At 41.2% G+C, this 13,256-nt stretch overlaps 1 protein-coding gene across 1 annotated transcript in view; it reads left to right on the top strand.

Moving 5' to 3' along the window:
- mtr (5-methyltetrahydrofolate-homocysteine methyltransferase) overlaps nt 1–12,879 on the top strand; it is a 30,943-nt gene extending 18,064 nt beyond the window's left edge. The window contains exons 24-33 of the mRNA XM_088016414.1: nt 4,634–4,754; nt 4,861–4,942; nt 5,896–5,994; nt 6,130–6,205; nt 6,303–6,458; nt 7,453–7,652; nt 7,782–7,982; nt 8,543–8,735; nt 9,638–9,750; nt 11,624–12,879. Of these exons, the coding sequence (XP_087872540.1) occupies nt 4,634–4,754; nt 4,861–4,942; nt 5,896–5,994; nt 6,130–6,205; nt 6,303–6,458; nt 7,453–7,652; nt 7,782–7,982; nt 8,543–8,735; nt 9,638–9,750; nt 11,624–11,713 (1,331 nt within the window). The 3' untranslated portion in view covers nt 11,714–12,879. The remainder of the gene's footprint in view (nt 1–4,633; nt 4,755–4,860; nt 4,943–5,895; nt 5,995–6,129; nt 6,206–6,302; nt 6,459–7,452; nt 7,653–7,781; nt 7,983–8,542; nt 8,736–9,637; nt 9,751–11,623) is intronic.
- The last annotated feature ends 377 nt before the right edge of the window (nt 12,880–13,256 follow it).

Genomic DNA, 13,256 nt, shown 5'->3' with positions numbered 1-13,256 from the left:
ACTGCAGATATTGTTTACAGTAGGACTGTATAGAATAGAATTAGGGAAATAGAGAGCTATAAAAACACATTCCCTGGTAAATGTTGGGAACACTGGCAAAATGTTGAAAGTTAAATTAAACTGGACATATTTAAATGTCATGTGACTCTTGCACTGCTCACACTTTCACTTAAAATGGATGAGAGGGTTAGCAGGATGTCAGTGGGGTGTAGCAGACCCCCATCTGGGTGGAAAACGAACTCCATTTGGGGCCAGAACCATGAAGGGGTTGTTTCCTCTGCTGTGGTGGGTTCACTCCCAGATGACTCTAGAAGATGTAGTTGTTCCATAGATACCTGCCAACGTTGGATGGATGGTATGGTTCCACTCCAATGCAGCCACCTCTGATGTGTTTTTGTACTATGTTTGTGTGACAGTGAACTCAGTCTGGCTGAGTCAGTTGTCAAAACACAGATTTCTAAAGAGTTCAATAAATGTCTATGGATCGCCGGGCAAACAACCATGTCTGGAACCTCATTTCAGGTCTCTGTGGGCCACAGATACCTGTAGCCCTGGTGAAATGTGGGCCCATGCATTAAAATGCAAAATAATAGTATATAACTAAAACATTCCTGCAGAAATTTTAATGGGACATGCCAAAGTGTGCCCGTCGGCTTTTAATCAAGCGTTCTGATGCAAAAAATTAGCATTAATGCTAAAGAAAGCTACAATGTAGTCAGTAACCTGTGTAGAGTCAGAAACATGTTGACTAAGCTCTACCTGTACCATTCATTTCGTTAAAATTAATGCATAAGGTGAAATTAGCCAAAATGCTAATGTTAACATGATTGCTGTCAGTAGCATGTGGGGCATCACTAGCATGTTGTCTGTCATTGACTCAGTCCATTCAGTATACTAAACATGGCTAATAAGTAAGAAAATTGGCTAAAAGCTTAATTTAGGTGAAATGCTAATGCTAATGCATTCGCTTGCGCAAGCCAGTGCCATAACTTGCGAAAAAATGCTAATAAAGGCTAACATTATTGCACCGCCTATGGCGGTGCACTGACGTGAGAGGAATATGCAGGCTTTTATTTTGAAAGTTTCAGTAAGCTTCATTTTAATGACCACACTAATTCAATCTGTAACAGTGGTTTGTTTAAACCAGTCACATAAAGCCCAAAAGAACAATTACCTGATGTGAAAAATGTCATGGCTTTTATTTTGAAATTGTCAGTAAGCTTCATTAACAGTGGTTTGGTGAATCCAACTTTATAATGCCCAAAACAGCAAGTAGTTCTAAATGCCAGCTCAGCCCTCCTCTGTAATAATTGAGTGCTCCACCATGTTGTAGTTCTGACCTTCTGCTCTGCCCTCTGAATTAAAGTGTCCCGCCATGTTTGGAACTACAGAGTCTTTGTAGTCCAAACCAGCAGCTCTGCCTTTCTCTGTATTCTGTTGCTATAGCGATTAATCCTCAGCCAACAGAGGGTGTGAGACAGAACGGTGGAGAAGGATTTCTATCTTTATGAGACACCCAGTCAGTTTTGATGAAAAAAGCAGTTTGAACAACTGCTTCCTGTTCAGGATCCGTAAGGCCGATCCAAAAACCGTTTGAAGCATATGAGAGGGCTATTTGTCGTCTCCAATAGTCCTGCGATTCATATCTGTAACAGTGATGAGAGAAATATGGTGTGCGCTGAGCTCAGAAATTTTTCGCTTTTTACGTCGCTGTCGTAACTCCGATCCCCAATAAAAATAATAGCTCCCTTCCCGGGATTGAGCCACACGTTTTGATACCACTTTTGTGGGGTTTCTCGCAGCGGTACGAGCCGCATTAACGGTGACGGAAGAAAAATATGGAATACTAGAAAATTCCTGCAGAAATTTTAAGGGGCATGCCAAAGTGTGCCCGTCGGTTTTTAATCAAGCGTTCTGATGCAAAAAATTAGCATTAATGCTAAAGAAAGCTGCAATGTAGTCAATAACCTGTGGTGAGTCAGAAACCTGTTGACTAAACTGTACCTGTACCATTCAGTATGTTAAAATTAATGCATAAGCCAAAATGCTAATATTAGTGTGAAGACTAATATTCATGTAGGATCTGTGGCATCACTAGCATATTTTCTGTCACTGATTTACTCCATTCAGTATACTGAACATTGCTAATAAGTAAGAAAATTAGCTAATAGCTACCTTTAGGGAAAAGGCTAATGCTAGTGGGGGGAGTAAAATGCTAAAGTTTGTGCTAATGTTAATGAACTGCCTTGCTGTGCAAGGCAGTTCACTATCCTGAGAAAAAAAAACATAAAAGAAGAATAATTTTGCACCACCTGCGGCGGTACACTGACGTGAGGGGAGTATGCAGGCTTTTATTTTGAAACTTTCAGTAAGCTTCATTTGAAATGGCAACACTAATCCCAGTGGTTTGGTTAAACCAGTTATCTAACATAAAAAGAGCAATTACATGATGTAAAAATTGTCAAGGCTTTTATTTTGAAAATGTTCAATAAGCTTCATTTGAAATTGCCACACTAATTTCATGTGTAATAGTGATCGGGTTAAATCAGTTATATGATGCTCAAAGCACAAGTAGTTCAGAATACCAGCCAACTCCTCCTCTGTAATAACTGAGTGTTCCGCCATGTTGTAGTTCTGACATGCTGCTCAGGCCTCTGTTTTAACTGAGTCTTGGCCATAGATAGAACTACAGTTATGGCAGTTATGGCTTCTGGTTTGTAGTCCAAACCAGCAGCTCTGCCTTTCTCTGGATTCTGTTGCTATAGCGATTGGCCCTCAGCCAACTGCTGTGTGTGTGAGACAGAAAGGTGGGGAAGGATTTCAATCTTTGAGACACCCATGAAATGCTAATGTTAATAATCACTATCCTGAGAAAAAAAACATTAAAAAAAAGATTTTTATTTTTGCACCGCCTATGGCAAATCCCACTCACTTTCGTGAGTGGGATTTGCAGAGTTTTATTTTGAAACTTTCAGTAAACTTAATTTTCATAACCACACTAATCCAATGTGTGACAGTGGTTTGGTTAATCCACCTGTATAAAGCCCAAAACAGGAAGTAGTTCTAACTGCCAGCTCAGCCCTCCTCTGTAATAATTGAGTGCTCCACCATGTTGTAGTTCTGACCTTCTGCTCTGCCCTCTGTATTAAAGTGTCCCACCATGTTTAGAACTACAGAGTCTTTGTAGTCCAAACCAGCAGCTCTGCCTTCCTCTGTATTCTGTTGCTATAGCGATGAATCTGCTGTGTGTCAGGTGTGTCAGAGACTTTATCTAACTTTATGAGACACCCAGTCAGTTTTAATGAAAAAAGCAGTCTGAACAACTGCTTCCCGTTCAGGATCCGTAAGGCCGATCCAAAAACCGTTTGAAGCATATGAGAGGGCTATTTGTCATCTCCAATAGTACCACGATTCATATCTGTAGCTCATTCACAGTAATTGCAGTGATGAGAGAAATATGGTGTGCGCTGAACTCAGAAATTTTTCAGAAAAGTCTGAAAATGAATGGTGGAGTGCCTGAAGGTACGCTGTCACTTGATTTTGCTCTGAAGCACCTTGACAGAAAACCATCAGCCCTATAGGCTTCGCAGGTCAGTTACTGCTCTCCCTATGCATTGCTATGGCATGCCCCAATTAAAGAGACATTCTATTGGGTGTAGAACAATAGGTGCCTGCCATGCATTGCTATGGCATGCCCCAATAATAGTAACCTAAAAGGTGCCTGCAGGAATGGATTTGGGCAAGTTCAGTAAGGCCATTGTAGAAGGGGTACGGGAAGCCGTCTGGATGAAAAAACAAAACATGAACACTGTGTGCGCTGGGTTTTTACCTTAGAATGGCCAACTCTGTTATTCCTACGTCAATTTGATACAGTAGGGTCTTCCACACTTCCCATATCTGTGTCCTCTGTCACTTTTATCAGCAGTTAAAACTGTTTAATCCGTTGTTAACATGTGGTAACCTGTTTTTCCGAGCCGCCTTTAAATGCAACATGAGCGCTACGACGCTCGCGCTGGGTTTCCACCTGTGAAGGAGACCTGCTGCTGCTGGGCGGAGCTACGCAGGTTTGAGTTAGAATCACGGCAGCAAACCAGCAAAACGCAAAGAACTTTTCACAGTTTTTCCCTCCAAACTAACCGACTGAGTTGAGTGAAGCTGTTGGATGGATGCAGGTAATGTTAGCTAAAAGATGACTAGCTAACATCAATACAGAACCTTAAGCTTGTTAACAAGTAGCTTTTAGGCTACTGGTGTTGTTGTCTATGTTCAGCTACGATTCATTTTGCCCCCCAAAAAAGTTGATTCCCCCGTCCTGTTCGTCTGGAGCCGGGGCTGAGTATAACAGGGAGTCTCTAAGAATCCAGCCCCCTTCCCTGACACACATCGTTTAACCAGGCAGCTATTTAGAAACCACTTGGGGGGCCCAGGAGAAAAAGTTTGGGAACCACTGCCTTAACAGGAGATGTCTTACTTTTAATTTGCTCTGGAGATTTTTGATGTTGTTTGCTTCTCAGTGTACCACTTTTAGTTTCTTTTTTTTCCTGTTATGACTTTGAGCCAATGATGTATTTATTTATGCTATATTTAGTTCTGTCCTACTGCGTGCTGATAGAAGTTTGTTTGTTTGGAGCAGATGTCATTGGTCTGTCAGGCCTCATCACTCCCTCTCTGGAGGAGATGATTTATGTGGCGAAAGAAATGGAGAGACTTGGAATGACAACGCCTTTGCTGATTGGAGGAGCTACCACATCAAAGTAACTTAACCATACACTGACACATAGGATATATTTTTAAAGAAAACTGTGATTTAAATATTGTAATGACCCAAAGTGTAGTGTTTCAGTGCTGTTTGTTGTGTAGGACACACACTGCTGTGAAGATTGCACCCTGCTACAGTTCTCCTGTAGTTCATGTCCTTGACGCCTCCAGGAGTGTGGTGGTGGTAAGTCATTTATCCTGTCTGCCATGGAGGAACCAGCTGGAGGATGGTAGAGGTCTGGTGCAGGACCAGCTTTGCATGTATTAGTGTCTCATGTGGCTCATTAAAACTGCTGTCACAGTGACTTATCTTTCTTTTTGTGTTTCTGTACATAAAACACTTTTTACATAGATACTACAGAAAGTAGCAAAGTGCATGTCTGGAAACATTACCATCAAAATCCTGCCTTGTAGCTGAAGTGTGTGTGTTCCTTCTGCTCTGTTATAAAATAGTGTGAAAAGGGATAGGATGTATTATTGTTTCAGGACAGAGTCAGACATCAAAACCATGATTGTTTTATTTCTTTTGTCACATTTAAAGATCTCAGTGGATAGAATTAAATGTTCCATTCACTGTCAAAATATCCCCAAGTGACCAAATAGATATTAGCTTATTAATCTGTAAATATAACCACCTCTACTCAAGTAATAATACTAACACATTTTATTTATAAGGCACTTTTCATGACACTCAAGGACAGAATACAGTAATAAAGATTAAAAAACAAAAACGGAAACATGAGGCAATCAGAAAAAAGTAGTAATGTAGGCATGGCAAAATATGCCCTATTGTGATTTTGAAATAATTTTTTATAAATAGCAAAGCTTCTGTTGCAAACATTGTCAGATAATACATAAGCTATTTTGGACATGAGTGTGTGAATGTTTAACAGAGAGAAAATTGACTTTTTCCACTAGAAGTGTCCACTAGTGTCCATTCTAGAGGTGAAAGTTCCTTGCAAATTGAATCATTTCCACAGCTGCCACTGAGCTGCATTTGGACCAAATCATGTTCATGATCCTTTCTGGTGCTGAAATTATTTGGAGCTCATGTTTTTTTTTGTAGAGGTGAGAAGTGTTTTTCTTGGTTTGGTTTGAGTCTACTGGTGTTCACCCAGTTCTGTGTCTGTGTCTCAGTGCTCCCAGCTGCTAGATGAGGAAGTGAGGGAGGAGTATTGGGAGGATGTGAAGGAGGAGTATGAGGAAGTCAGACAGGAGCACTACGACTCCCTGAAGGTGAGAGTTGGTATTAGTGGAGAAGAGGGCTTCTCGGGTTCCAGGAATCTCTTTATCCCATTAAGAATAAACGGGTATCTCCTTAGAACATGCAGAGAAGTGAAATGCTGTCCCTCCTCCCTGTGTTGCCTCTAGGACCGTCGGTATCTTCCCCTGTCTGAGGCCAGACAGAAGGCTTTGCATTTGGACTGGTTCTCTGAGCCTAGACCAGGTAAGTCAGCGCAGATCGGTGAGAACATAAATCTGTTTATTGACTGACTCAGCACTAACAGAGCTGATCAGTGTGTCTGGTTGTCTTTGTGTTGCAGTGCGCCCTCAGTTCTTGGGAACTCGTGTGTTTGACTGTTACGATCTGAACAGTCTGCTGCCCTTCATCGACTGGAAGCCTTTCTTTGATGTGTGGCAGCTTAGAGGGAAATACCCCAACAGAGGATACCCCAAGATCTTCAATGACAAAACTGTTGGTATGAGCTTCTCCTTGCGTTTTCAGACTGCTGTCCTGCTTCTGCCAACACCTGCCACCCATCCATTTGTTTTCTTCTCAGCAGTAGGTTGGTGTTGAGAAGGAAGCTCTCTGGGCTTCTTCTACTACTTCTTGCACAAAAAAAACAAAGAAGTGCTGAACAAGGACTAGAACAGTTCTTCTGTCATCAGTGGGTTGCCAGTTTGATACCCTCTCTGTTGTGTCCTTGGGCAAGACGCTTCACCCACTGCCTGCTGCTGGTGGTCAGGGGGTCCGGTGGTGCTGGTGCATGGCAGCCTTGTCTCTGTCAGACTGCCCCAGGGCAGCTGTGGCTGCTATCCAGCAGCTTGCCACCATCAGTGTGTGAATGAATGTAGAGTGAAGTCCTGTGGACTTGGTGATTAAATTATTGGATACTCATCTAACTTGTTACTTGTTATATCCTGAACTAGCAGGAACATGTAAATGTCCCAGGACTGAACCCTGGTGTACCTACATTAACACATTTTGAGGATCCTATTAGTTGTTTGAATGTTATAAATATTTTTACCTGGATGAATAAAAAGCATGATCTGTGAAACGAAGCTCCATTTGCTGAAAGCAGAGTTTGACCTCTGGATTTTTATCACCATATCAGAGATGTTTTTTAACAAGCATGAGGTTTGATGTAGCACTTTCAACATACCATTAGATTTCTAATATGAAGTTGTTTTTGATTCATCTTTCCTTTCCCAATGTCACAAGAGTAATTGATTGAGAATCCTTAATTCTCAATCAGCTGCAGGAGGCTTCAGCCTTTTCTGTCCTTGGTTTGTTTTATTGCTTCATGGTTTTTAAAGCTTTGTGCTTTTGTTTTGCTCTTGAATGTTCTACATTTGAATATTTGGAACTCCTCTGCATTCCCTACACTCAACTACAGAACATGGTTACATCAGCAGTATGTGTGATCAGGCTGTAAGTTCTGAATAACTGACTGATGTGATGTGGTGCTGTAGGTCCAGAGGCTCGCAGAGTCTTCAGTGACGCCCAGTTACTGCTCCATCACATGATCGACAGCAACAGTCTGAAGGGGCGGGGCCTGGTGGGCTTCTGGCGAGCTCAGAGTACGGGTGATGACATCAACGTGTACAAAGATGACGTCACAGTTCACAGAGATACGAAGCCAGTCGCCACATTTCATGGCCTACGGCAGCAGGTGAGAGTCTGGATCAACTTTGTTATAGTTGGACGAACACCCACCTCACAGCCCGACTCTTTCTCTGGGAGTGTAAGGGCGGGGCAAGGCGAAGCATTAGCAGTAAGGGAATGTGTGTGTCTTCTGCAGGCGGAGAAAGACAGCTCCAGCTCAGAGCCCTTCCTGTGTGTTTCTGACTTTGTGGCTCCTGTGGACAGCGGCGTTCCCGACTACATTGGGCTGTTTGCAGTAGGTGTGTTTGGAGCAGAGGAGCTCAGTCAGCGGTTCCAGGCCCAGGGAGACGACTACAATAGCATCATGGTCAAGGCTCTGGCTGATCGCCTCGCTGAGGTGATGTATGCAGGATGAAACCTTAACACCATAAAACTGTGAACATGTTAATGATTCACAAAATATATATAGGGATTAATAATCATTTAGATGATGTTGATGGTAACTTGGAGGATTGCACCAGGAGCAATTTAAAGCCAGTGATCTGTGCCAGGTAAAATTATTCAAAATTGTGATATCTCATATTTTTTACATAATTATTAAAAAAGACAGTACAACAGTACAGCAAAGCTGCTTTCAGCGGCAAAGCTCCCAGATCAGAAATCAGATTCAGAACTTTACTGATCCCAAGAGGAAATTGTTTATGTTTCTACCTCACAAGTAAGGACAAAGAAACAGAACAATAAACAATAAATAGATTTAAACCAGTCCAGCTCCCAACCTGACTGATGCCGGCCCAGTTCATCGGACCCCGGCTGCCGTCCAGCTCTGGCTGACAAAACAGCTTCAACCAGAGAGGTTAACTAGAAATAACTGAGATAATTAATGTCTGTTAGATTAAAATGGGCCATCTTTACTGAATTATTTAAAACTGGAGATGTCTGCTGCCTCTGCCCCAGGCATTTGCTGAGGAGCTCCATGTGCGTGTGCGTAAGGAGCTGTGGGGCTACAGCTCTGACGAGGTTCTGCAGGCCTCAGACCTGCACAGAGTCCGCTACCAAGGAATCAGACCTGCAGCGGGATACCCCAGCCAGCCCGACCACACGGAGAAACTCACCATGTGGAGGCTGGCTGCTGTTCAGAAGGAGACAGGTGAGAGCAACTAAGCATGTCTAGGTTCTCACAGCGTTTCATCCCTTTATCTGCTCTCTTTTCCAAACATCCTGTTTGAAACTGTGTGTAAGCCAGCATTGCAAAAAACTATTAACAAACACTCCAAAGCTCAAAGTTGTTTATGACAGGGTGATGTTAAGATGCTGTGATGAACGCCGACCAGGGTCTGTCTGAATACTCCTCGTGTTTAATGATCAATAAAGGTTCATTTTGGTTGTTTAAATGCAGTCAAATCTTCTTGAACAGACAGAAAAATATGATTTGGCACCAATAATGTAAAAGTTTCTTAAGAAATTAGTATTTCATGGATTATTTGCCTGTAAATAAATGGCAGCATGATGAGGGTGCTAGCTTGTTTCTCCAAGTCTTTACTTGTAAAGCCAAGACAATTTATAAGCCCTCAAAATATTTATATTCATATATTAAACATGACCTGCTTATTCAGATGGAAGTCTGATGCGTAGACCACCTGATTTGTTAAATCACACCCCGTCTGCAATCCCAGCTGGACTAACTGAATCATCTTGGCAGATTAAAATAATCCTCTGCTCAGATTTAGAAAACTGCTCTGTTTCAACAAGTAGCAACACGAAAAACCATAGAAGAAACTGTTTCAAAAGTATTCAGCACTCCAGGTACAATTATTACTTCATGACAGACAGACAGATATGATCATTGGAACATAATAAAACTTTCTGTTGGCACCACCAGGGGGAGCTCTAGTGTTGTCAGCTCACTCTTGTACTACATTACAACAAGATTAAGAACCATGAAGGCTGTGATGTCACTGGATGTGGAAAAATCAGATTTGTGTTTAGATCTATGTAAGGTATCACCTGTTCATTTTGGCTTTGTGTGTGTGTGTGTGTGTGTGTGTGTAGGAATTGGCCTGACAGAGTCTCTGGCCATGACACCAGCTGCCTCGGTCTCTGGACTTTACTTCTCTCACCCTCAGGCTTCGTACTTCGCTGTGGGAAAAATCACCAAGGAACAGGTTCTATCACAGATTCAGTTTCAACACACTTTACAGACAAACATCAGTTAACTGTGAAGTTATTTACAGATTCAATTAGGCAACTTGGTGCAGTTAAATTAAGTGTTTCAGAGATAATTACATACTTTTAATTTCAATTTTAGTTATAAAATAATGCAGCCGGTTTGTTTTCCTATATCAGTTTTGCAAATGTTTTCTGTCCCTTCTTCTGGATGAGTTGTAGAGTCATTGGACAAGAACAACTCCCTTCACCAGAACCATCTCAGTGTGAGGACTCATCTAAACCAGTAGCAGACAGAACAACACAGGAACACTGATCCAGGAGTACTTTCTATGGGAAAGAAAAGAAAAGGGTTAATAGGAAGAGGAAGATATTGGCAACAATTGCTCAGCTTATAATCCCCCTCCAGGAAGGTGTCTGCTAAACACTAGGCCAGAACAGGAAGAAAACAGAAAGACAACATAAAGTTAACAGCAGCAATAATTGTGGACAATATGTAATAAAGAGTAGGCTGGTGGTAATTATGTCCTCCAGCAGCCTAATCAAAGAAACTCCAACTATAAGCTTCATTACAAAGGAAAGTTTTAAGCTTCGTCTTAGAAGTAGACAGAGTGTTTTACTTGTAGACAGACAAAACTGGGATCTGGTTCCTCAGGAGAGGAGCCTGATCACTAAGGATCTGCCTCCTATTTTACTGTTAGAACCTCAAGGAACCAGCAGTAAACCTTCAGTCTGTTAGGGACATGTGGACCAATCAGATCTCTGCATAATGGCGGTGATTATTAAGGGCTTTATTTCAGACTCCCAGGAGAGTTTTAAATTCTATCCTGAGTTTAAGAGGGAGCCAACGAAGAGAAGCTAAAATAGGAGAAATAGGATCTCTGTTTTAAATTTTCATCAGAACTCTGTGCAGCATTTTGGATCAGCTGAAGGCTTTTAACTGCATTTTGTGGACTTTCTGATAGTAAAGAATTACAGTAGTCCAGCTTTGAAGTAAGAAATTCATGGACTAGTTTTTAGCATCACAATAATCTGTAGATTAAAAAAGGAAATTGTAGAATCTGTCTAATATGGGATTTAATAACATGTTGTGGTCAAAAATAACACTGAGGTTCTTTACTTTATCACTGGAGGCCAACTTAACAGATCATCATGACGTTTCTCTGTTGTACCACTAAGGAATCATGATCACATTTAGGTTCTCTTCTGTATCCCAACCTAAATGAGGCCTTTAGCTGTGCAGTATCTTCCTTGTACTTTCTGCAGATTTTCAGCTCAGATCGATGAGTTGATGTTTTCCTTTGACAGAATTTGCTTCTTTGCTCCTCTGCCTGTCAGACTGCATTTCTCTATAAATCACTGACTCGCCTTTCATGCTGATGTTGTCAGAACTCTGCTGTGGTACCATCAAGGTTCTGTAGAGAACCTCTCAGGAGGAGATGTGGTGGAGCTAGCTGGATCTCCTACAGCTGAACCTCTGACCTGTGCAGCTTCCCTTTCAGCTGAAATATTCATATCAGCTACTGTTTATCCAAAGCGTTTTGGCTGCTCCAATAACTGTAGCTAGGCTAAATGCTAATGCTAGCACAAAGTGAATTTAGCACCTATTTCTTAGTGGCCTGCTGGTTAGATCAGCAGTTGGGTTCTGCCACTGCTCCTGATATAACATGAAGAAAAAAGCTGTTCTTTAAAAAATCAGTTAATCTCTTTGCAGTAAATGATTCTGAACGTTTTACATCAGTTGATCTCTGCTAACAATACAGACAGTTCACTAGAAACCCCCCAGACGGAAAAAGAAATGAGAAAATCACAAGATGACGACTTAAACCTGAGACCCAGAGCAAAATCCAGACTGAGGTTCATTGTGTGCAGGTGGAGGACTACGGCAAGAGGAAGGGGACGAGTACAGAGGAAGTGGAGAGGTGGTTGGCTCCCATCCTTGGCTACGAAAAGGAGGCGTAGCGTCGTGGATCAGCTGAGGCTGGAATGATGCTGTGCTGTTCTATGGTACCACATGCTGCTGCATTTATTACCCACAATGCCTCAGTGTTCGACTTCAAATGGGAATATTTCAAAGTGTTCAGGACCAGTCTGCCACAGTCAGATCAGCTGGTTGTTCACACTATTCCTGTTTTAGAGTTGGTTTAAAATTTGTACTTGAAATGAAAATGTCATATTAATTTCATATTAGTCAATTTTATTTCATTTTTTACAATGACTATTTCGTTAGAATAATCAGAGTGGTGCCTTGGAGGCTGCAGTGTACTGTCACACATCATCAGGGATCTCAGCATAGAGCAGGGCTGCTGCTGCTGCAGCAACAGAGAGATCCTTAAAAATCAATAAGCATTTCATTTGTAAGCCATGCAGCTGTTCAGAACATAAAAGAAAGTGGGATATTTTATTGCTTTTATTTTTTATTAATAATCTTCTGATATGATCAAACTGTTAATTCTGTTTCTGGAGACTGTACAGGTACAGACCTTAAGCTTCAACTCAACATTGCTACACCATTCTGGCATTTGTTAATGGTACCTCCATCAAAATTACTATTGATGTCAGTTTTTCCTTATAATTTTGAAAATACATTCAGAAGGTAGTCTTGAGTTTATGTTTCTGATGAATGAACATGTTTCTATTGTCTGATAAATCCCAAAGTATCGTTATATCACTGTTAAATGTGTTTGCATGTTTGTAATTGAGTAGCAAATAACAAAGATGAAACTTTTTCAGTTTCATCTAAAAGATGTAAGTAAAAATCATTTATGCAAAAGTGGGTTTTTTTTAGAAATTAGGAGAATTTGTACTAAACTAGGTTTTAAACTAACTTCTAGTTGACTGAAACTGGAAAGCTAACCTTTTTTAACATTGTTTTTACAAGCATTATTTTTTTTTTTCACTAACTGGTGCTCTATGTTTCTTCCTACTGATCTGCTGTTAGGAAGTTCTCAACGTCTTAACTGGAGAAGCAACTGAGAACAAACTGCTGCTCATGTTGTGTCATAAAGCCCAGATGCTGCAGCTGGTGTCAAACTGACAGCTTGGTATTTTTTAGTCTTTCTAACTGAAATAATGATGGTAACTTGTTGAACATTGTGAGGTGTTATAATAAATGTTTCATAGATAAACTGTCATGTTTCCTGTGTTTTAATTCTTATGTTGACTGAAGTGAGAGCTCTTTGAGCCTTTCCCAGCGTTGGACTGTTAGATAAATGAATGTTCCAACAGGAGGACGTCGTCTCTACCTGCCAGAAGCAGCACTGGTCTGTGGTGCAGAGGTTAACTTTGCTGCCTCTCGGTAACCTCACTGATTCACATCTCAGATGTTTGAGCGTGTGTGTTGGGTAAAGCGGGGATTCTGTTTTGTGATGCAGGGTTAATCATCTGATAGCTCCCAGGATGAGGAATGTTCCTTCACTCAACTAGATGGTGTTCTCAATTTCTTTACTGTCTTGATGTCATGCAGTCATAGTTTGTCTGTTGTTTCCTCACATTATTTTTTTTT

Source organism: Poecilia mexicana, unplaced genomic scaffold (assembly GCF_051168715.1).
Source record: "Poecilia mexicana isolate PSO_F unplaced genomic scaffold, ASM5116871v1 scaffold_19, whole genome shotgun sequence".
Classification (NCBI taxonomy): Eukaryota; Metazoa; Chordata; class Actinopteri; order Cyprinodontiformes; family Poeciliidae; genus Poecilia; species Poecilia mexicana.
Note: the sequence above shows the minus strand (reverse complement) of the source record. Positions and strands in the feature narration are given on the sequence as shown.